General features: G+C 32.1%; 1 protein-coding gene across 1 annotated transcript; it reads right to left on the reverse strand.

The window, feature by feature from the left end:
• Positions 1–2,550: 2,550 nt before the first annotated feature.
• Positions 2,551–5,744, reverse strand: LOC125421109 ((-)-germacrene D synthase-like). The gene is made up of 7 exons (XM_060816381.1): positions 5,527–5,744; positions 5,135–5,411; positions 4,651–5,023; positions 4,176–4,394; positions 3,937–4,075; positions 3,342–3,590; positions 2,551–3,185 (listed from the first exon to the last, which is right to left on the reverse strand). Exons 1-7 carry the CDS (start codon positions 5,662–5,664, stop codon positions 2,892–2,894), a joined length of 1,689 nt encoding a protein of 562 aa, XP_060672364.1. The 5' UTR covers positions 5,665–5,744; the 3' UTR covers positions 2,551–2,891.
• Positions 5,745–26,190: the final 20,446 nt, after the last annotated feature.

The following is a 26,190-nucleotide window of genomic DNA, read 5'->3' on the forward strand; positions in this document are numbered from 1 at the left end:
GTCCTAAACCATTGAATAAGGAAATTAAAATTTGCTAATATCCATCACCTTATAAATAATTAATACTTTCAAAAATCATAATTCATAAATATCAGTAATCAAAAATATGTAAAGCATATAAGCATATACTGTATTCTGAGTCTACCAACAATATCCCTATGTATCATAACTTGTCATATTACCATAACTAGCATCCTAGTGTGTCATCAACTACTGAGGGATGGGAAAACTGTCAATGGACTCTCAGTGTTCTAGAGGCTTCATAGATTAGGATCTCCTATCCAACCTTATAAATCACATGATCAAGTAGGAGATGGTTAAACAAGGGCACATAGTCATAATCCAACAAATCTATATCCATGTCATAGAATGGTATACAATAATTCATAACTAAGAATCCAACTCATAACCCAAAATATTTATAAAAATTTATTACATAATACCCATAACAATCATATCAAAATATTCTAACAATATCCAATATAATCATATATATATATATTTGTATTGCCATATACTAAAATTTGTTCATGCCAAACCATTCATTTTAATGAACCATAATATGCTACTTCAAAATAATTCTTTTATAGCATGTAATAAAGCATATGACTTAAATAATTCTAAATATAATAATAATAATAATAATAATAGTAATAAGATGATTTATGTCATATAAAATCAAACACATAATTCACAAAATCATTTTAGAAAATAAAATTTACTTATTGAAATGCAGCTCACTCCTGATCTGCAGTCGGATCACCTCCAATCTCCATCATAATGCCTAAAATATTTTCAAAATTTCTCAATTAAGCACTATAATTCGATAAAATAAAATTGTAGATACATACTCAAGACCAAACTCATTCTCACAACCTCACAATCCTAATTCCCGGTGTTGAAAATCTAACTTCCCAAAATTTTCTAAAAAGCCTAAACCTAGAAATTGGGATATTTCAAATTAGGGTCTAATTAGTGAAATTGAAACATCCAATAAATCATATTAAACTCCAATTACACTTTACAACTCGAATTTGATCCTAGATTGTTTGATTATAGTCCAATTTTGTTTAATAGTTACCTAATTTATCCTGTTTGACCAAAAATTAGAAAAGTACCCAAACGGTGTCAAAAAATTGTAAATATTATATCGTTAGAAAGTCTATGAGACAAGAATTGCAATGGTGAACTCATCTTGCAAGAATTATGTTGCCAATGGTCGAAAAACCACCAAAAAGCCGTTGTGAAGCTTGTATCATCCGAACTAGAGAGTATCAGAATGAACAAACACCATACATGGATTTAAAAGGTCAAAATAGGTGGGGTAAGGTTGGCAATGGTCCTGGGTTCGTTGGAGAATAACTAGACTAGAGTTTGACTAGAGCTCCACCGCCCACAATGGCAATTTCCAGCACGTCGCTGGTTGGAATGGCCAGAATTTAGCTTTTGATAGAACAAAAGATGGGCATTTCTCCTGGCAAGTGCATGTAGTACAAATCTAGTGGGCAAGGGGTCTTTTTCTGGCAAGATGACAACAAAGCCATTTGATTTTGAATGGCCACTGCTAGCACATTGGTGGTCCAGTTATTGTAAAATTTTGTGGAGTTGTCAAAAATCTTCTAGGATTTCTTTCAAGGTGGCGCATGTAGTAGATTTCTAAAGGGTATTTTAGTAATTTTAGTCTTTGAGAGAGTTTTCAGACATAAGAAGCCCTAGGCATTGATTAAAAGGCCTTATATAGACTTTAATTCCACTACAAGACAAAATGCATCGGTTTGGGCATTGTAAAAATTATACTGCATAAGAAATTTTGCGAAACCATAACTTTTGATTCGTAAATTAAAATCAGGCGGTCAATAGTCTGCAAACTCGTATCAACAAGCACTATGCAAATACACAAGAGTCAAAAGCAAAATTTATCTCCAAGGAGAAGTCAAATTTTGATCATGTTTAAAAAGTCCAACTTCATCAAACTTGGTTACTTTTGGTGAAACCGTTCGAAAATTTTAAATTCCAAGTATTTTCTCGGGACAAGTTGTTACATGCCCTTCTTTAAACTTCTCACCTTCTTTGTCCACTTTGATTACAAAAAGCGTTCAATTATTCAAAGTGTAACAAGCTAAATAGACCCACAATCTTATTCGATTACATATTTTTGGACCTCAAGTTAGACTAAAAAATAAAAATTATGATAAAATTGGAATTTTTGGCTTAATACAAATAAATTTATTAGACAAAAGTTAAAAATAATATTTACACACAAATTAAAAAAAAATGAAAAGAAAAAGACCAAAATACGAAAACCCAAAAGACCTTACAAAGGTTGTTAAACCCAAATTTATGATGACCTGCATAGATCTTAAAATATAAAATATTAAATATTTTTGAATTTATTTAACATAAAATTACATTATAATTAGGAGTGATACCAACATGATATAATATACTTTCTAGATTTAATATACTTCTTAGTAAAGGATCCAGATCCTTTACGTTTGATGGGAACACTATAAATATAGACGGCCAGAAGATAAAAATTACGACCCAAAATAGACAACCACTGGACCGTTTACTAGCCTCACTGCTCCATATACAACCCCTTGACCTTAACTGCTTAGGGTCCACAAATACTTCTTTTTTTTTTTTTATATCTTTTTGTGGATAATCTACAAATAATTGATGGGGCTATATATGGTACTAAGACTAAGAATATATACTAAGAAGATTTGCAACCAAAGAATTTTATTGGCATTTATTTTATATGGCTTACATTAAGATAGATTTACGCTCTCAACATTTTCAACTACTAATTAAGGATTAACTACCCACTTTCCTAGTAATATAGAATAGAACTCACATAAATTAATCTTACATAGTTTATAATTATTGTATTACAGAGATACAGGATTGATAAGCAGAGAAGCAACTAATTCCTTGAGCACAATGCTAGCATGGGTATAGCCATCTCCATCCTTGTATACAACATCAATGACACGTGCAAGATTGAGAATTCGCACGAGGAGTGGCATAGGAACTGAAGTTGGGTAGAGGCATTCTTCGTTTATGTCTTTCCATGCATCGCTAACCTGTTTGCGAAATTCATTTACAGCTTCTTCTTCTGTGGCTCCAAACTGTTTCATGTAACATTCCACGGCTGACGCAACATGTCCTCTCTTTTGTTCAAACTGTAAATTTATATATTGTATATACAAGGAAAAAAAATCAATTATAAGCCTAGCTAGCCTGGCTTCATTTGTGAATGAATAAATAATACTACAAAAAAGGACAAATATTTGAATACTACAAAAAAGGACAAATATTTGATAGGTACTATGTTTCACCTTGTGGGATACCACATCGTCCATGAGTCTGCAAACTACCGATGATGCCCTTTCTATCTTAGGCTTACTGAATAACCAATCGAAGGAGTGTTTGGTAACTTCATCTCCCATGCCAACAAAGGAAGTGGTTGCCAGCATTCCATACGCCGAGGTAATAAGAGCCACAGGCATATATTCCTCCATTGTCGGTATGTGTTTCTTGTGAAACCATTTGGCCTCTTCGAAGTAAGCTCTCACTTGATATTTCATCTGAAAGAAAAAATAAAAATAAAACCACCAACCAAAATTATTTTATAACATCAAGACTTGTCCATATTTATAAATGGTTTTATTTATAATGATTTGTTTTTATATGGTCGTTTGGTGTTTTAATTATTACTATGGTTTCTTATTTTTTTTGGGACAAGCATTATCTTTTCTAAATAATTAAAATGTCAATTTGTAAAATGTGGACCAACTATAGTTTATATATTGATGTAACGAAATCAATATAATGATTTTGCCTTATTTCTCTCCTTTTTCACGAAAATGCTTCTTTCTCCCCTTGGGTTTAGGGGAAGAGAACAAGATGCATGTTTTTTCAGGAAGTTCTTACTGCTTGTTTAGCATAGTCAACGCGATATGATTTTCCTAGTTTGGTCATTTCCTCTTCAATTTCACTATAAACGTCCAAGAGTGCCCGGTAACAAAACTGCATGTAGTCTGGAAGTTGACCAATCATACAAATGTCCCATCTGAAAATAAAATAATGCATTTTATATTAAATAACATGTTTTACCAAATATATACTAAGTGTATTAATTAGTTATGTTAATAGAAAATGAGAATTCAAACCTTTCCACAGCTTCAGTAAAAACCTCTAGTTCTTCAAGTGTGCCGTACACATCATAGATGTCGTCAATAACAGAGGTCATTGCAATGACTTTGGTTAGCGTTCTCCTTGCAAGGTAATATTGAGGCTCAAAATAAACCCCCAGAATCCAAAAGTAACACTCAATTACTCTATCTCTTGCAAAAGGTAGCTTCTTTGCAAATTCCAACTCCTTCCACCACCTAAATCCCAACCAAAAAAATATATATATATCATTTTCAAATTTCTTGTTATATCTATGTACATATAATTTTTCTATGTTAGTTAAAATAGTCTAGTTTTTAGTGGGTGACTAGTTATATTATTGGAAACAGAACGATGTTTTACTAGTATTAGAATGTAAACGCCCACAAAAACTGGGCGACCTCACCTACTATATGAAGCTTTATATATATATATATATATATACACTTACAACTTTGTCAAATCTGATAATACCTTGCAATATCACTTAGTTCCTTCTTGTGCACTTGCTGAAGAAAGTTGAAATCTAACTTTGCGAAAGTTAGAAGAACCTCATTGTGTGAAGGGTCTTGGGGGTAGATAGACATGTAATACCTTGCCTCTAGCCTAGGTAAGCCTCTTCGGATAGGCCGATTCAACGCACAAGCAACTGCATGTGTAAGAGGGTGGCTCAAATTGGATGCTACACGCTCAAGATGGGTGGTAGTAAAAGCAAGAGCTTCGTCTAGTATATTTTCTCCATGAACCCTAAGGTGTGTAGCTTCGTATAAACTTAGCATTCCTCGAACATCATCAACAAGCGATTCCTTAAATTTCCCTTCCACATCCTTGAACTTGCTGAATATATCTGCTTAATTCACCACCCAAACTTTGTAAATTAGTTCTTTATTAATTTTTATAACAATTATATATAGATATGTGATATAAGTGCTTCAAAGTGCTTGATGCAAGTGCTTACCACAGGGACTATTATAACCTTGTTGTCTAAGCAACCGAAAGCAGAGAGCAACAGTGTAAAGGTCAAAATCATTTTCATTGTCACCATAGTTGCAACTAAGAGTGTTGATTTGCTGCAAAATTTCTTCAATTTCGCTTTCAAAATGGTAAGCCACGCCTAAGCGCTGAATAGCATTAATCAATTCGACTTTTTCCAAAGGATTATTGACAGGAGCCACTACCATCTTCTTCACTTGTTCCTTCAACTTCCGAACCTTTTCCATTTCTTTTTCTATTTCCTACAGAAACCCCAAAAAAAATAAGCTCGACATTATTTTTGTATTAAAGAAAACAGACGCACAAAAAATAACATTAATGAATAAGTAATAATTTTTTTTTTTTTTTTTTATATACCATAGAGTCAGAAGTAGCATATGACAGGAAATGGTCACCCCAAATGCTTGGATGAAAATTGGCAGAACGGCGATTCACATCGGATACATTGGCAGCAGCATTTGGAATTGGAATGGTTGATGTAACTTGAACTACCATTATTTCGGTAATATGAAAGTAATAGGAATTGGATGTGTAGAATTTTTTGTTTTTTTTCTTTTTTCTGTAAGTATATTAAGCTTGTAGCTATGGTAGTATGAGTGGAAGAGACTGGTAATGCTCTCCATTTATAGAAAAAAATCCGAGTACTGAGAGTGGCTAGCTATTTGCTCAGCATCTATTTCCACACGTAAACCACGAGCGATTGAAAGGAACGAAAGAAAAATATCAAATATAAAAAACACGTGCCAATTACACATCAGCATCAATTAGGTTTACCTTTATTAAATATAGTTTTAAGATAAAAAATTACACATAAGTATTTTATAATACTTTATACAGAATCCATTTGAGGGAAATTATTAAGAAACATTATTTATTAAATAATGAAAATGTCATATAAGTATTAGCACTTTTTAAAACTCAACAAAAATATCCATTGGAGATACTCTAAAGGATCTGTTTATATTCTAAAAGATAAAATAGAAAGAGAAGAGTCCAAAGAAAGAAATAGGAAATAAAATAAAATGGATGTCATGGAGGCATCCATGGTAGAAGATGGCAGTGTAAAAACAAACGGTTTTCATCAAAATTATTTATAAATGAATAAGTGTAAATCTAAATGAACAGAGAAGATGAGCAAATGGGTATTATTCAAATTTTTCTAGATGGATATACTGAAATTGAGATATATGACACAGGCACGCTTTAATGAGAAGAAAAAAAAAAAAAAGAAAAAAAATACCTTAGCCAAAAAAAAAAAAAAGGCATTAAAAGAATAGAAGTATGTTTTGGATGATTTAGCAGTTTTTATTATGATATATAATTAATAAAACATATGGCATTTTATAATTAGTCATATAAGATTCCAAGTCAGTTTACACCGCGTACTGAAAAATTTTTCCTATCTCCACACGTAAACCACGAGCGATGAAATGGAAAGAAAGAAAAATATCAAAAATAGAAAAGGAACTACCATTGTTTCGGTAACATGAAAGTAATAGGAATTGGATATGTAGATTTTTTTTTTTTTTTTTTTTTGGGTTAAGTATATTAAGCTTGTAGCTATGGTAGTATGAGTGGAAGAGACTGGTAATGCTCTCCATTTATGAAAAAAAAAAAAAAAAAAAAAAAAAAATTCCGAGTACTGAGAGTGGCTAGCTATTTGCTCAGCATCTATTTCCACACGTAAGCCACGAGCGATTGAAAGGAAAGAAAGAAAAATATCAAAAATAAAAAACACGTGCCAATTCGATTTGCATTATTTCACTGCCATTAACTTCATAAGTTGGTGCCCATATATAGTACCTGGGTGCTCCAAAGGCCGATAATATGAAAGTGGTAGGAATTGGAACTTGAACTGCCATTAATTTCTTTGGGTAGTACGGAGACTGGTATGCTCCCTTTCTATGCAAAAACAATAATAATAATAATAATAATAATAATAACAATAAAATAAAAATAAAAAACTCAACGTACTGAGAGTGGCTAGATAGTTGGGCAGCATCTATCTCCACACGTAAAAATAAATACGAAAGAAACAAAATATCAAAAATGAAAACGCGTGCCAATTCCAATTGCATTATTTTTTTTTTTTTTTGGGCTTTTTGTAAAGAGAAAAGGAAAAGTTCGTTCCAGTACTTTTTATTTATATATGCATATACAATCCGCCGACCATAAGATATTTTGATGGAGAAATATATTTTTTATGCAACATATTATGGAATATTGGCGATGGAATGAAATTTCATTTCGAACAGTAGAATTTGTGTATATATATAATAATATTTTTCTCTAATAATTTTATTGGAACAAACTAATTTAATAATTATAAAAGTATATTAGCTTTAACCAAAAAGTATCCATGTTGTTGATATATTATATTTCAGCATATTTATTGATATTGTAACAACTTTAAAAAATAAATTATTATTTTAAATAATTTTATATAAATATTTTTTGTTGTGTTAAATTTTGAATATAAGATACCATATATTTTTATAATATATAACTAAATATATTTTTATAATATATAGCTAAATATTATTCCGTTGAGGCAAGATTCCTTTATACAGGATTAAAAAAATTATAACTTATTACAATATAGAGTTTATTATTATTTTATAATTATAAAAATATTGTAATTTAATGGAGTTATGGTTAAAAATATGTTAGCTTTAACAAGAAGATGCTCATGTTGATAAGTTATTATATCCTCTAAGATATATTGATATTGTAATAATTCTAAAAAGTAAATTATTATCCCAAATAACTTTACATAAATATTTTATGTTATGTTGAATCTTTAATATAAGATACTATACATTTTCACAACATATAGCTAATTATTATTGTGTCGAGGCAATATTCCTTTACATAGGATTAAAAAAATCATAATTTATTACAACATATAGTTTACTCTTATTTATAATTGATCCAAGTTGGTACCAAATTTTTTTATGGCTCTATTGAAGTTACTCCAAAATAAGGTATAACAATTATTAATGCTATAAGTATCAAAATATTTATCAAATTTATTTATTAAATAACATATATTAAAATATTATTAAAGGTATAATCATAAAAAAGTTTTACTGTAGATATATTGAAAAAGGAAATAATTAAAACATAGAGATAGAACTCAGTTAACACATTGTACATACCCACAAAATTCATCTTCAAAATTAAAATTTTGATTCACATAGTAATTATTTCATAACAAACTCTTTTATTAATATTTACTTATTTTAATTTTCCATTACCTACTTTATAGTCTAGTGGTGAAAATATATAAACCAAAAGTAATTTGAACCATTAATTTAGTTATATCAAATAGAATTACATATAAGAGTATGAGAATAAAATAAGTCGTGTATATTATTGACGTTAAGAAGTACATTTACAATTGTACAGAATCTACTTAAGGCAATAAATCAAGCTAACAATCAAATTCATAAGTGTACAAAATATATATATATATATATATTCTAACAATCTGTATCAATATCTATTTCCTAGTATGCTTCCGCAAGATGAATCTTGGACCGTAATGATTCAAACGAAGTTCGAAACAAAGGTTTGGTGGGAAGATCTACAAGCTGATTAGTAGAAGTAACATGACATACTCGAAGAAAACCACTTAGAAGCTTATCTTAAACAAAATGAAAATCAATAGAAATATGCTTCTTTTGAGAATGGAAAACTAGATTGCAACTTAAATAGGTGGCACCAATATTATCACAATATGTAATAGGAGGCCGAGTACAAGCAATACCGAGCTCAAAAAGAAGCAAATGTATTCAAATAACTTTGCAGCAGTGGAGGCTATAGACCGATACTCAGTTTCTGTTGAAGATTTAGTAACAGACCATTGTTTTTTAAGGCTTCATGAGATAGGATTAGACCCAAGAAGTCAAGGGGAGAAGTACTTCGAATTGAAGAAATAGAGTATGGCAACTTATGCATTTTTATACAAGATGCAATTTGAATTAATTGACCTAGTCACCTGTTACTTCCTATCAAAAAAATTTAAATACAAACTACGGTCATTGATGAGCATTTTTTGTCGGTTTCTTAAAAGAAGAATGGCCTAGACATCTTTAAAATTCAATGCACTTTACTAGACCAAGTAGAATATTAATATCACTTACTAACCCAATTGGAATATTAATTTAACTCAATGTGTATCTTCTCAACCGATGAAAGCTAATTTCACTTGCTAATGTGTTAGGAATAGCTAATATCACTTACATGTTGTAATTGTTTTAAAATTATTATTAGAATTTATTTTACAAATATATATTGTTTAGGTGTTTTTTATAGGTTAGATGTTTTTGACTAAGAGTCATAGCTGTAGTCAACCTATTTCCTATTGAATAGTAGGTGTGATTAGAGTTTTAGTCAACTTTTAGCGCCTATCTATCTTTTAACCTATAAGTCCTATCTTATTGTATATATCTGTTTGTTGTATAATGTTAACTTTGTTGCAAATATTGTATAACTAAATTTTGCTAAGTAGTTTAACGGCTATTTTTTACAACTCTATAAATAGAAGCCTTCTTTCCCATTTAGAAACACAGTAATAGAAAGTCAATGATTCTCTCTTCTTCTCTCTAAATACTCTTTTCAAGTCCTCCATATTTTCTTATTATTATTATAAAAATTATTTTACTACTACAAAATATATATATATATACTTCAAGCATTATAGGGATACTAAAAGGGTTCATGGGAAATTCTATTGCTGCACCTTAGAATTTCTGAAGGATCGTTGTATCTTTAGAGAGGAACACATTAATATTGTCAGTGCAGAAGGGGGCTTATCTTCTCTAAGGATAGCGCATTATGCGTGCCTCGATCCATCATTTACAGACTATATTTTATTTAATTATGCTTATTTATTTGATATTTATTTATAAGTGAAGTTTATATTAGCAGATATTTTTTCCCCTGTGTTATTAGTTTTTCCAACATCACTAACCCAGATATGTAGAAGAAGATGAACTTCATGGTCCAACTTATCATACAGGTAAATCAGAGATCAAAATAGGCAAACCATATCAACCAAGAACTCATAAGGCGGCTTTTCCCAAACTCCTTTCAGGAACAAGATTGAACTTTGCATTCAGTAGGGTTACCAATGAATTGTGACAAGATACCACCAGGGGTTCATCTAGTCACCGATGAGCGGAGAAGGCTAAAACAAGAGAATTAGGGAGATTTGCCTTTGAATAGGGATGAGTATAACAATGACCGAGATGAGAGGCATCAAAGGACAAAGCAATCTCATCAGCCTATGAGAAAAGCTTTGTGGATACGACTAGACATATGGATAATCTCAGTAAATAAATGAAGCAGCATAAACGACAAGCTCAACCTGGAGATTGTGAGTCAAGGGATATCTAAGAGAAAAATCAAAAGGAGTCCTCAAGAAAGCAAGGAACCTTTAGAAAAGATAAGAGAGTGAGAAACCACCCGTAACTACTGAAGAGTTGATGGAATCGGTGCAACATAAAGCATCTGAGGAAAAAGGATCAGTACACAGAGGACACGTGGATTAGCAGTTGGTGGAGATACCTTTCATAGATTGGATAGTCAATAAAAGGCTCCTGTCTCATTTCATTCCTTCGAAGTTTGAACTTTTTGATGGCTTCTCAAACCCGTGAGAGCACATCTAACAATATTACAATACCATGGAGTAATTTAGAATCTCTAAGGATAAAAGGGAAGCTAAATTATGCAAAATCTTCTTATCAGCTTGAAAGGATCAACACTGTAATGGTTTCTATAGATTGGTGGCTGGCTTGATTAACAAACTTAAGGAGCTTGTAAAAACCTTCAGGGCTCAATTTGCATCAAGTATGAGGGTAAGAAGGGAGTCAAACTTCTTATTTACGATTAAAAAAAGGAAAGGAGAAACTCTTAGAGCCTTCATTCAATGATTCAACAAAGAGAAGATCGGTATTCCAAATTGCAACAAGTCAATGGTCTTTAAAGCCGTTTCAGAAAAATCTGTTCCGAGAAAACTCACTGTATCCTTATCCTTCCCTCAATACTTGTGAGTTATTATCATTTAAAAGTTTCAAAATAGCAATTTGTAAAATCATGACTATTTTTATTGTGGTTAGAAAATAATCGATGTCTGCTTTTAAGCTTTTGCTTTGTGGGGAGGGTCGATGATGAAAATGAACAATTTATGGAAGGAGAATGTGCAGAGGGAAAGCTCAAACTTTGTAGATGGTGATTTAAGCAATTGACATTTTCTATGAGAGAAGGATTCTCAGATGAGAGAAAAGGAAGCCAAAGATGAGGAAAGGTGAGAAATCATAGATGAGTAACCATATCTAAGTTAAGAATAACAGACGAGAGAGAGTATGTAGAGGCAAACATGCTAGGAGAGAGAGCAATTCGAACTTCTCATCGCATTCTTTCTTTCACTTTACCAACCCACCACCGCCTCCATCATAGTTCCTTATAACTTGCGGGTTATTGCCATGTCACCTAGCTTCGATAGCAATTGAAGCTGGAAAGTCATGGTTAATCTCCATCTTAATTAGCAAAATCTATTTCAAATGGTTGTTAATTAAGGTTTAATATTTTGAAATATGTGCACATACTCTCCCATAAAAATATGAGACTTATTTTGTGAAGATTTAGCACATATTTCTATTAATTTGTGAAATCTTGATTCATTTGTATTGTGAATAGAAAATAACCCTTTTAATCTGTCTACATCTGCTTTTGTAGGTATTCATCAGAAAATAAAAAAAATAAAAAAGGTCTTCTTTTATGGGTGTATAACATGTCTGTATCGATTACTATTTAGCTGGCAATTGATGTTTTCTATTCGTTGGAAGAGAAAAGGGGTTCCAAGCTTAAAATAAGATTGCAGATTTAGATGCAAAAAGCAGGTCTACGGTTAGGTCCAACCTGATCAACATGGTGTGGTCCAAAAACATAAGAAAATGGTTAGCCATTAGATTTAAAGGAATTACACGAACGGCTCATATTACTCTTTGTCACACATAACAAAAAATTGCTTGACAAATAACATTCCTTTAACATTCCCGCTATTCATTTCCTTCCCACTCGCACCACTTTTTCACTCAGACCTCACCGTTTTAAAGTTTTCAAATCCACTATCTCCTACTCTCACCAAATTTCCAACTCGACATGAGGACCAACTTGACCATTTCAAAAATCCCAAAATCCAACCTAACCAGCCACCGTTCGAAAGCAAAAAGAGTCGACACTGTGAGTGCCAGGTCGCCACCATGAGTACAATACTTGGGGGTGTCCACCGACAATGTGTATTAGTTAACTTGTTGTTTTTAAAGGATTTTTTTTTGTTTTAAAAAAGAAACATGGACAAAAGAGAAGAGGAAGCTTCAATTGCGGGAAGCAAAGGTTTCAGTCCTTTTTTATACATGTTTTTGTCATGCACCTTTTAATTTTTATTGCTTCCATCCCTTCTTTGTGAGCTTCATTTATTTAAATTTTTATTTTTTCAATATATAACCCAGATTTGTGAGTTTGACAATAGAAATTAAGTAAGTGTGCCAATAGGGATTAAATAAATGAAAAATTGGAATCAATACACTTTACAATATTTAAAAAAGAAGAAGTTTATAGACATCATTAAACCGATGCTTTCAACATGTAAAAGTGTCGGCTTTAACAAAATTTTAAAAAAAAAATTATTTTCTTTATTTTGCTTAAAAAGAAAAAGGCCCCCAAAAAAATTGATGGGGAAAAGTGCATGCTTTTAAGTATAAAAGAGTCGGTTTTAGTGCTTTTAATATTAAAAAAAATCATTTTGATACAAAAGTTTTTGATGGAAATATTATAATGAAAAAAAAAAAGAGGGTTTGTGTTTAAAATTGACAAAAAAAAAAAAGAGAAAATTTTTTTTGATGGAAATATGATAATTATCCAAATAAAAAAAGAGAAAAGCTTTTGATAGAAATATGATAATAAATAAAAAATAAAAAAAGATTTATGTTTAAAATTGGACAAAAAAATAAAAAAAATTTCGATGAAAATATAATAATAAAAAAAATAGAATTTATGTTTAAAATTGGACAAAAAAGAAGAAAAAAAAAAGCCATGATTTTTTTAAAACCATCCTAAAAAAGAAAAAAATTGATTTTTTTTTTTTGGAAAAAGTATTGACTACTGTATAAGTTTTTGCGAAATTTTAAAAAAACGTTACTAAAAATCAAATTTATAAACCATTATAAATTGCAGATTCAGGTGAAAAAAAGTGGATATTGGAGCTATATCCAATTATAAATAATAGAGGAGAGAAAGTGTGCAGGGGCAAATATGCAAAGAGAGAGAAGACAAGATTTTGACTAACGTTAACTTTTTGGGTTGTTTAGCATTGAACGCGCATGCTCGCTCCTCGTAGCCCGCCCACTACAATCTTTGTTTTTATTTTTATATTTTATTGTTGTATATTGATTTTATACATTTTTCAATGCAAATATGTCAAAATTCTGACTTTTTCATATTTTAAAGATCTTCTATTACCATTTTACGCAATGGGAAATATTTTTGAATTATTTTAAACTTTTTGATATAATTTAAAATAAAAATAAAATTCAAGGGATGAGATGAAATTAACTTTATTTTTAATAATATAAAAATAGTTTTCAAAGAATAATTAATGTTTGATTCAATAAAACCTAATTTAAACTTTCCACACAAGCTCATTTCATCTTAACGAAAACCGATCAAAAGAATAGAGTAAAGCGTTATTATGACTGATCATGCCATATCTTTTAAAATAACGTAAAAATAAGTTTTTATTTTATTTTTTTTTATAGGAAATAAAAGATGCTTTAAAACCGTTTGTCTTTTATTTAATTGAAGCGGCTGGTGAGGGCCCATCTTTTCCACTTGTGCTTTCGTGAGAGTTGACAAAATTATTGTGTATACGAAAATACTAGTATAAATGAAAATATTGACCATATAATTTTATATGAATATTATTAAAAATATCGATGTCGATAAAAATGTTGATAAAATTATAAAATTGTAAATATTTAATTTAAAATATAAATTTTTATATATAAGATAATTAATATAATAAAATAATATAAAAAATATAATGATTAAAATACAATGATAATAAAATAATCCACATCTAATATATTACCATATTAACATTATGAGGTTGATTATTTGTTTATATTTTAATAATAAAAATTACTATTTCAAGTTGTAAAAGTAGAAAATAAATCTTTTTAATAATAAATAGATAAAATTATCCTAAATTAGCTAATAGATTTTGCAGAGCTAAGTTTAAGAGTTTTATACATTTTACCTCTTAAAAATTAAAATTGATTTGTGTATTAGGGATTGATGACAATAATTATTTTTCAAATTTAAGTTAATTTAGTCCTCTTAACTAGAGACAATCTAATTTTATTATTTAAAAAATTTGTATCTCTATTTCCAATATATTAAAAGAAAAAATCAATTTGTTAAAAAGTAAGTAAAGATCACACAACAAACTCTATCAATTAACACATTTGAATTTACTAAATTACCTAACCCAAAACACAAGCCAAAAAATAATAATAATAATAATAATAATTGAAAAAAAAAAACAAAGCACTCTCTATAGCCTAAGGGAAGCAGACACATGGGGATACATCAAAGTCTATCAATTAATGAGTTACCTGACACAAAATGACAAACACCACTCCTGTGCAAACAGAAACAACATTAGTATTTCTCTTATGGGCTTAAAATATTAACTTAGATTGACAACAACAGCAACTTAAATTTCCACAAATATCATTAATATCGTGATTTTTCCATACATATCCGTCAAAAAATTGGCAATTTCATTGATATCCATCGATAACGACAATATTTATCAACAACGGCTACTTTTCCATGATACATTGAATAAAAATTTCTTTCATTTTCTATCGGTGTTATTATTCATCAAAATCCGACATTATCACTAACATTTCACTAAAGTTGACTTTTTCTTCACTGGTGCCATGTGACATGTTGAAGCCATGACAGATATGCTGCAAATTTAATAAAAGCCAACATATTTGGCATGTGAAATAAATGCAGAATGCATATTAGTCTTTTTTTATGTATTTAATATATTTTAAATTAAAAAATAACTATTTTGAAGGAAATAATCCTTTTTATAGGAGGCTATTTTTTTTTAATTTTAGAATTATTATTTTTATATTTTAATTTAAATAAGCTTTAAACATATCATTATAATAATTCTAACAAATTTAAATTTAGATAATCTATCACATTTTAAAAGTATTTATATATAGATAAATATAAAAATATATATATATAGATAAATATGCCCTCCGATTCCCAGCGTCCCGAGCACCGACTAGCGGGAGATTAAAGAGAGAAACTTGCATACGGCACTTCGGCGTCCCGACAGTACCGCTGCTGAAACCGTCATCCCGGCTAAGGAGGGGGGCGGCTGATGCGCAATATATAAGACTTGCCTGCCCTCGGTTCAATGGCAACTCACGGGAGACATAATACTTGCGCGCTAACCACATATACACCGGAACACCAATACTATATGAGTGCGTCTAAAATAATTATTAAATCTCTTATTACCGTACCGATTTTCCAAAATCACCGTGGGAAATATACCAATTTTCAAAATTCACCATCCCACATTTTCTTTTATCATATCCGGTACGAAACCATTGATAACAATATACAAATAATTTTTCTCGTAACACGAGACCCAACAAATAATATTCCACGGGCACAATTATAAAATTTAAACCATCAATTTAAACAAATAATTTCCTTAAAATATTTAAACCAATTATGCCCAAAAAAATAATATAAAAATCACATACGATTTATTACTAAAAATACCTTCCTCATGCGTAATAAATAAAATTAAATCATAATAAAATAATAATTTTTCACAATTATAATTAACTTGCACCACATGAGCATAATTCCAAATATCAATTAAACACCAATTAAATATAATTAATTGCCCCAAAATATTTTTAAAGGTGGGTCACTCACATGGAACACGCAATTAACCTAAGATCCTCCATGGGATATATTCCACGATGCACACGTGCTCTGAATCGAAGTTTGAGTGACGAGGATTACAAATCCGATCTTACTTCCCAGAGATCAGATCCGAGGTGGCCGGAATCTCACCGGAAAGCTTTCGGCCTTTAGAGCCTCGATTCTCCCAAACCGTCGTGAATTGGAGGAAAAGGAGACCGGATCTGGGTTCAGGGGGTCGGAATTAGTGGAGAGGGTTTCCGACGAGCCGCTGCTGTCACTGGCATCCGTCGCCGGCGGCGGCGCATCCAGTGGCCGATGGCTGAGATTTTTGGGGGTTTTGTAGATCGAGGGGAGAGGGTTCCAACGGGACCGGCGGTGAGGCAAACGGAGGCCGGACGACGAAGAGATCTGGGTTTGAAGATTTTCGTCCCCTCACCAGAAAATACTTCGATCCCGACGCGTCGGAGGTCCGGTGGCTGTGAAATTTGGTGGGCTGGCCAAAAATGAGGAGGTGGTGAAGGGTGACGGGCGCGTGTGGCCTGAAAATGGCCGAAAATGGGTCAAACGGCCGTGGCCGGTGGTGGAGGGGAAAAATTGCCGTCGCTGGAAAACTCTCCGATCCGGGTTCGTCGCCAGTCAGTTGGCCATGAGATTTGGGTGGTCGGTCGGAAATGGAGAGACGCTCCTACCTGGCCGGCGCATGTGGCCCTCCGGTGGCCGGATGGTGGCCAACCGATGGTGGCTGGTCGTTTCTCTCTCTAGCTCTCTCCCTCCTCTCTCTCTTTCTCTCTCCTCCCCCCGCCGTTTTGCCAAAATAAAAGCCACCGTGGGTGACACTGTTCACCCACGTAGACCTCTCAGATGTCGACACGTGGTGTTTCACTGTTCACAAATTCAAAAATATTAAAATATTACGGTATCCGGCAAACTTCACACGTCCATAACTTTTTAACCAGATGTCCAAATTAAGTGTGCCACTAGTCTATGAACTCGTATCAACTAGTATTTCACAACCATGCATGAGTCAAAGCTCAACTTTGCATGAATAAAAAGTCAACTCCGGCACCACTTGGACAGTTTGGACCTCAATTTGTTTTGCTCATAACTTTCAAATCGTAGCTCCGTTTTCGATGTGCTACTAGTCTACGAACTCGTACCAACATGTACTTCGTAATGGTACATCAATCAACCGAGAATTCCATCCGAATCAAAAAGTCAACTTTTGACCCCTTTGGTCAACGATCAACCTCGATCAAAGTTGAAAAATTTCCGTTGTATTTTGGGATGGGGTGTTACAGAATTATTGAGTTTAATTTTTTAAATAAAATTATTAAGTTTCAAATTGAAAATCTCTTGAATCTGTAATTTTGATATCAAATTATATTGTCATTTATCTCCAAAAATTGATAGAGGTCAATTTTAATTTCTTTTCTATACTTTTTCTTTGACAACTTCTAAAACTTAGTGAGTTGGTAAACTTATTCCATCTGTTATTTCAATTTCTTTTATACTTTTTCTCGGCTTCTCTTTTTGTACGTTGAGTCATATTTGTTTTTGGGTGGACTTGTGGAGTTTAATTTTTTTAGGTAAAATTATTTAATAACTCTAATACCAAATTATATTGTTAATTATTCCAAAAAATTTATGGGAATTTAACTTTATTTTCTTTTTTTGTACATTTTCTCTGATAACTTTTAAAATATAGTTGGTTGGTAAATCTATTTCATCTGCTACTTTCAATTTCTTTTATATTTTTTTTCCGTTTCTTTTTTGGACGTCCAGCTATATTTTTTTTAGATATAATTGTTAAGTTTAATTTTTTAAGTACAATTATTAAATTTTGAAGCCAAAATCTCTCATATCTCTAATTTTATACTAAAGTATATTTTCATTTATCCCAAAAAGTTGATGGGCAGTTAACTTTAATTTCCTTTTTATACTTCTTTTTTATAAGTTCTAAAACTTAGTGAGTTGGCAAATCTATTTCATTTGCTCAGGTATTTATGGAGGTTCATAATATTTTCTTCAGGAAAGGAAAAAAACCAAAAAAAAAGAAAAAAAAAAGAAGAATTAGTGGACGATAGATTTACTTATGGCCGTCATTAAACAAATGGAATTTTTACTTTTTATTTTTTTGGCCTTCTCAGAGCATTTGAAAATGAAAGTAACAGACAAATGAGGTGTTTATTTCCCCTGGAAAGAAATAGGAAAAAAAATTGATTGATTGTACTGTATATTTTTTTAAATCGACCACCTCAACTTATATTAAGGAAAAAAATAAAAAGTAGTGTTTTTCACAGTTCTAAAAAAATTATATGCAGTATTCATCTAACTAAGTTTACCAAAATATCCTCTTCTTCAGTAGCATTTTGTGAGGCAAATATGCCCGGCTAACTACAGATTCCAGCCAGCCACACCCCGACTGGTGGGTTTTTCACCTTTTTTATTTTATTTTAACAAACATATATAGATGATTCAATTTAAAAATAAAAAATAAAAACTACATTATCACCAGGGAAAAAAAAATCGGATGGTCCATTTATGGACAAATTTTTTGTATATGGTAAAAATTGATTTATATGATTTTAAAATTATTTATACGATTTAATTTTTATTATATGTTAAAAATTTGTAAAAACAACATATAAAAATAGATGATCTAGACATCATCTAATTTTATCCCCATCGGAGGGCCAGTGGCAGCTGTTGTTGAGTTTGTCATGATGCCTACAGCATCTTGTTGGCAGTCTAGTCTCCGACAGTTGGTGGATGATGGGGAAGTTGAAGAAGAAAAAGTTGAAAGACCAAAAGGTTTTAAAATGTAGATACGAAGATCGAAGGTATTTTGAGAAAAAAATAATATTGTGTAGAATTGTAAAGAAATATTTAATGGAACTAGGACTTTTAAAAAAATATTATATATATATATATATATGCTTTAAATGTAATTTTGTCTTTTTTTGTGATGATCCAGATGACCATACCAGCTTTATCTTTTCCCATTGCGCTTTTGTCAATTTGCTGGTCAACGCTCAATTTTAACATGTGCAATTTGTCTTTTTGGTGAATTTCACATGTGTGATTTAGCCTCGATCTGAATTTCAATTTTAACATGTGCAATTTCAATTTGTCTTTTGGGTGAATTTCAGCTTTAAACTCAATAATATTAATAGGGATGTCAACGGGGCGGGACGGGGCCGGTTTTTAAAATCCCGTCCCCATCCTCGTATGGGATTTTTCATCCCATCCCCGCAATTTTCTCCGTTTTTTTAGAAGCGGGGCGGGGACAGGGATTCCCCAATCGGTGGCGGTGCGGGGACGGTTTTCCCATTTGTTTTTTTTCATATAATTGATATAATTTCTTTTGATAAATTTATATTAAAAAAATTTCTTCTTATAAGCAAAATATAAATAAAATGACCAAAAATATAATAAAAATACAATAAAAGATATCAAAGTTCAAATTTATAATTTTAATAACATACATTCTCAAAAAATACAATATAATATAATCCAAATACATAAACATAAAATTTATAAAAATACACATGCACACATAATAAAGTTTTACTTCTCATTTCCTTAAGTCTCCATGAAAGAATGTTCCGTAAGAGTTGATTGCTACAAAAATAGACAAAAATATTAAATAATATCAAAAAATTTTAAACAATTTAATATAAACATTTTTTGTAATAAATAAATTCAATTTACCTCCTCATCAATTTCTATGTCACTCATAGTAGAAGAACAAGCTCCAACATACGGTGAAGAAGATGAAGCTAACAAAAATGAGATTAATTAGTTAACAATAAATACAAAAATTATTTAACACAAAAAAATATAAAATTTAATTTTTCATACCATTAATTTCAGCCCATAACCAATCTTGTGCACACATCAAAGCTTCTAAAGTTTTAGGATGAAGTCTACTTCGATGTGGACTCACAAATCTTCCACTGGTACTGAATGCAGACTCAGATGCAACAGTTGATACTGGAATGGCTAAAATATCTCTTGCAATATTATGCAAAGTAGGATACTTCATTGCATTTACTTTCCACCATGCCAATATGTCAAAGTCATTAGATCTAGGCAAAACCGACTCCTCCAAATAACGATCAAGTTCAGATTTTACATTATCAAGATTAGTAGTGCTAGAAACAAACAAATCAAATTTTGCCAAACGATCTTTTTTTCCAGATGGAGTCATATTGGATTGAGAAGATAAAACATTTGGAACATTTGCACTCAAATTGCGTTTTGATTGATACTCCTTCACTAAATCATAGCAAATTTGACGTATAATGGCTATCTTATGCACACCTTCATCCCCATAAATCAAAGGAAAATAATATTCTATCACTTTCATTTTATACCTTGGATCTAAAAGAGTTGCTACAGCCATTATTCCATGTGTTTCACTCCAATATTTTTTTAATTTAGATATCATACCCGCGGCCATCAATCTAATTTCCTCACAAGAAGATGTTAGCCAATCACAAATTGACATCCTAATCTCACAAATGTGTGGGAAAAAAAGATTAGCTGTAGGATACTTTGTTCCTGAAAATATTTCAGTCACTTCATAAAACAACTCTAGCCTTTCACAAACCTCTTTGGCTAAATCCCAATCTTGATCACTAGGCAAACATTTATATAGTGACTCTCGTTGTTTCAAACGAGGAAAAACAGTCCTATATTTCAAAGCAGTAGCAAGCATCAAATATGTAGAATTCCACCTAGTTTTACAATCAAGAACCAACTTCTTATCACAAGAAATTTTCAATTGACGAACACATTCTAAGAATTTTTCCTCTCTTTTTGGTGTTGATGTCCAAAAATAAACACTTTCACGAATTTTTTCAATACTTCCACAAATTATTTCCAAACCATCTTTCACAATCAAATTCAATATATGTGCACCACACCGCATATGAAAAAATTGACCTTTTAACAAAAATGAAGAATTAGGAAGCTTATCCAAAAGAAGATTGACCAAAGCATCATTTGTGCTACAATTGTCTAAGGTCAAAGTAGAAAGCTTACCATCTATATTCCAATCCAATATGCAATCCATAAAAACATTGCAAAGAACCTCAGAAGTATGTGGACAAGGCACATATACAAACCTACAAAAAATAATAATAATAAATAGTTATAATAAACTAAATACATAAAACAATCCAATAAATATGAAATTTAATATATAAACTTATAAAGTACCTTATAATTCGACTTTGAAGTATCCAACCATCATCAATGAAATGTGCCGTAATAGCCATGAATCCTCTATTTTGGTTAGATGTCCACATATCCGTAGTAATTGCAACTCTACCATAATTCTTCTCTAACAACTCCATTGTTTTGGATTTTTCGTAATCATATAATTTAAAAATATCATTTCTAATTGTATTACGAGAAACCGCTTTAAACAATGGTTGAACCGTATTTATAAACCTCCTAAACCCATAATGTTCAACTATTGAAAGAGGGTATTCATGCAAAACAATCATGTTTGCAAGCTCTTTTCTGGCATTCTCTTGGTCAAACGTATATGTACCAACTTTAACTTTCCCACCGACATCTTTAGTAGGATTCAAAATTGCTTGCCTAATATCCTTTTGTGTTCGAAGAGGACACCTTTTAAAATGATCATGCAAATGTCTTGTTCCATTTCTACTCCCTCCTCCTAGTTTCTTACTACAATAGTTACATATGGCCTTATCCACCCCATCTATCTTTACCTTTTTAAAATGATTCCACACAACCGAAATCAATTTTCTTTTTCCAATTACTTGACTACTATCCTCGTCACATACCTCTATCGAAGTTTGGTTTATATCTTCTTGACTAGGTATTTCTTGAGGAGTACTAATTGGAGTCGAATTGTCGCTAAAAGGTGTTGATGATGATTGATCCTTGTCATGTGGAGTGCTTCCAATTGTCGAACCACTAGCTTCAGCCATAATTTACCTTAAAAAAATAAAAAAAGTAAAAAAAAACAAAAATTGAAAGACAAGACAATTAGATTAATGTGTTGATACCATTAAAATATAAATATATATATATATATATATGTATATAAATAAATAGAAACAGAAAATGGTGAGAGTTAATCCATGTTTTCAGCAATTAATATCTACACATAGGGGAATGCCTTTAAAATAAGACCTTCAAAGGATGGAAGCAGAAACAAAAATATGTTTTAGTTTAATCTAAAGAAAAACTTTCAGAAACTTTCCATAATTTAAGTTAATTTGAAACTATGATTGAATAGCCTATTTAAGGAATTTTGTCCAAGTTTTCAATCCTTAAGATAATTGCTATATACAATGCAATAACGCAGAGGTTTTGTTCATAAGAGGCATGCAATAAAAGGCGTACGTGGGAGAGATGAAGACAAAAAGAAAGTCAATTTTTTTACATAAAAAATAAAGCTAAAGTTAAAATAGGAAAAAGTCAAATAAAATGCATTTTTGAAATTGAATGATGGGTATACGTGGTGATTTATTGCGGTGCCACATTTTATCCCATATAAATTTTTCTCATAATGCATGGCAATTTAATACGGTGTTTGTTTCTATTGGTGGGTCATCAACTTCTTCACTTCTCATTTGCCAAAAACAATATACATATATATATATATAATATATTATTATTAGGCTATTTCTGTATAGTTTTTTCTTAATTTTTTTTTAGCCAATAGCCATACAACATTTATCTTTTGTGTTTGCATTTGACCAGAACAAGATGACGAGAACCGAAGTCCTCCCAACTGACAAAATTTTGGAAGAATAATTAACTAGGGAAGTATCAGATTTTCATCTTATCTAGTGGGGAGCAGTATTTACAGAACAAAGCTTTTTTATGAACTGGTTGAAGAGAATGGGTGCTTATGTACCGCATACTCTTAAAAGCTGCGTGAAAGTAACAAGCCACTTAAGCAAGTTTGAGGGAAAAATTTTGCATCAATCCAAACAAAGGCTTTAGCAATGCAATTTCACCTTCTAAAATCACATCCATAACCAGCAAAAAGAAAATAAAAAAACCCATTGCAATTCATATCAGTTTCTACCTTTCCTCAATATTTCTCAGCAATAAAGCCTATGCAATTTCACCTTCTAAAATCACATCCATAACCAGCAAAAAGAAAATGGAAAAACCCATTGCAATTCATATCAGTTTCGACCTTTCCTCAATATTTCTCAGCAATAAAGCCTATGCAATTTCACCTTCTAAAATCACACCATAACCAGCAAAAAGAAAATGGAAAAACCCATTGCAATTCATGTCAGTTTCGACCTTTCCTCAATATTTCTCAGCAATCAAACAACACGTAAGGAAGCAAAAAGAAAAAAATGGCAAACCTTTGGTGGTGGCCGTGGCTGTAAAGAAGAATCGGCTGAGAGAGCTGAGGGAGACCGGAGATGGTGGTGGTGGCACTGCTGGAGCTGACTGCTAAGGGAGATCGGAGATGGACTGTCGGCAGCACTACAACTACTGGAGCTGGACTAACTAAGCAGAGAGATGAGAGAGCTGAGGGAGATGGTGGTGGATGCTTGAGCTGAGTTTGTGTGAGACAGTGAGAGGAATGTGTTTGTGTGTGTTTAGGGTCGGCTCGGGCTAGGAGAAAGGAAGGAATAATCAAATGAGTTTAATTTTAATTTTCAAAATATTAAAAAAAAAAAGATAATATATACGGGCCGGGTTCGGGCCGGGGTCTTTAATACCCGGTCCCGGCCTATCCCCGCTTCGGGTCTAAGAGAGTAAGCCCAAGCCCGTCCCGTCACCCCGTTTTTGCGGGGAAAAACCGCCCCGTTAGGTACGGTGCACCGCGGTTTCGGGGATGGGCGGGGCAAATTGACATCCCTAAATATTAACCTCTTACAACGGTGAGAATATTGTCAGCTTTAAACTCAATAATATTAACCTCTTACATCAGCCAAAAAAACAAAAAAAAGATTTCGGATAGCCAACTCCTTCTGAAGGATGTAACCTTCGGGTTTTTTTGGTTGGTATAAAATCCTTTTTCCAGGGCCCCAAAAAAAAAAAAATATATTAACCTCTTACATCAGCCAAAAAAAACAAAAAAACAAAAAAAAAAGATTTCGGATAGCCAACTCCTTCTGAAGGATGTAACCTTCGGGTTTTTTTGGTTGGTATAAAACCCTTTTTCCAGAGCCCCCAAAAAAAAAAATATTAACCTCTTACATCAGCCAAAAAAAAAAAAAAACAAAAAAACAAAAAAAAGATTTCGGATAGCCAACTCCTTCTGAAGGATGTAACCTGTTGAAATGTGGTGATCTTGCCACAATGTGTAAGGTAGTTCGGTTACAATTGCACTCTTTGTTTTGCAACATCAAAGACCAAACATTATTTATGTTTATGCATTTTATTTTATCTTGTAATGTTCAAGAACAATATCCTTTTTGTAATGCCCTAAGCTCATTATCTAGCTTAAGGCCTTTTTTGTCTAGTTGCTAGAATTGTATTTCCAGCAACATAAGTCCACTTCCTTGGATGCCGTTTGAAGTAGGTTTGTTATTTGGACCTGAATTTTGGATATGATAAACTAGATATGCAGAGGAAGCAGCAACAAAAAGAATGACCCAATTTGGAGCTGGGAAGGCTGAGTTAAGCCCAAAACAATCTGACCCTTATGCAGTATTGTTGCTTAGAAAACTGGGCAAAACTACCTCGGGTTTGATTACTTTTGAATGGGTAAATGGACTTTGTTTTATCTGATTTTTGGGTAGACCATATTTTAATATTCAAAAAGGCTTCCCTCCAATTTTCAAGTCAAATGGAGCTGGTTTTCAAATTCAAATGCCTTAGACAAACTGAACTGCCCATTAAAGAAGGTTTCTTGCATGCCCAGCACATTGATTAGAGTTAGTTGAGGTAGTTTGGCTTGGTTGGTTACTTTTAATGCTTTTGTATTTATTGCTCAATATGGAAGCATGCCTTATTGTCTTTTTGATGTATTTAAAAGTATGAAAATTGTAATGAAAAACGTTGAGAAAGAAAATATTCAAAAAACACATTTTGAAAAACAACAGTTTTGGCTCTCTCTCTCTCAACTACTACATTTTTGGTTTCTCCTTTCTTCCCAAAAGCTAACAACCTTCTCAAGAACCCTAAAACTCCATTAAAACCAGAAACAAAACCTAAACAAACCCAAAAAAACCAAAATCAAGAGCCAAGAACCAAGAACCAACAACAATCATTCTTGACTAACACCTTGAATGATTGTGCTCTAGGGTACAACAACATAAACCTACACCAAATTCCATCATGGTATCAGAGCATAGTGTAATTTCTTAGGACCTTGTGAGCTTTCAACCTAGACCATTTTATTTGTGAGAGGATCCCCCACCTAAATCCTTCCAACCAAAACCAAAACCTCCCAAAAAGACTAGTTGAAACTCACCAAAACACCACCACCCGAGAGCTTGTTCTTGTGTCCATTTTTCAAAACTTTTCAAAAACCATTTTTTCAAATGGCCTCACAATCCTTTGCAACCCCAACACCACCTAAGTTTGAAGGCCAAAACTATTCCATTTGGAGTATAAAAATGAAAGCCTACCTTCAAGCCTTTGGTTTATGGGAAGTCATAGAAGAAGGTTATGTAGTTGAGGAGTTGAGAGCTAATGCAACCCAAGCACAAAGAAATGCACATGAGGCCGAAGTTGCCAAGGGGTTCAAGGCCCTCACTGCCTTGCACTCCTCCATGAGTGATTCCATTTTTACAAGGATAATGTCATGCACAAGTGCTAGAGAGGTTTGGATAAAGCTTCAAGAGGAGTTCCATGGAAATACTAGAACTCGGCAAATGCAAGTTTTAAACCTAAGAAGAGAGTTTGAGACATTGAAGATGAAGGAGAATGAGCTTGTCAAGGATTTCATGGAAAGGATGCTCAAAGTGGTAAATCAAATTCAGGTCCTTGGTGAGCAATTGACCGATCAAAGGGTAGTAGAGAAAGTATTGG

The sequence above is a fragment of the Ziziphus jujuba genome, chromosome 1 (genome assembly GCF_031755915.1).
Source record: "Ziziphus jujuba cultivar Dongzao chromosome 1, ASM3175591v1".
Lineage (NCBI taxonomy): Eukaryota > Viridiplantae > Streptophyta > Magnoliopsida > Rosales > Rhamnaceae > Ziziphus > Ziziphus jujuba.

Excerpts from the sequence above, each read along its gene's own strand:
- LOC125421109 (XM_060816381.1), bottom strand. The coding sequence starts at position 5,664 with ATGGTAGTTCAAGTTACATCAACCATTCCAATTCCAAATGCTGCTGCC. Across the intron at positions 4,395-4,650 it reads GAACTAAGTGATATTGCAAG|GTGGTGGAAGGAGTTGGAAT; the intron begins GTATTATCAGAT and ends GTTGGGATTTAG. Across the intron at positions 3,591-3,936 it reads TTGACTATGCTAAACAAGCA|ATGAAATATCAAGTGAGAGC; the intron begins GTAAGAACTTCC and ends TTTTTCTTTCAG.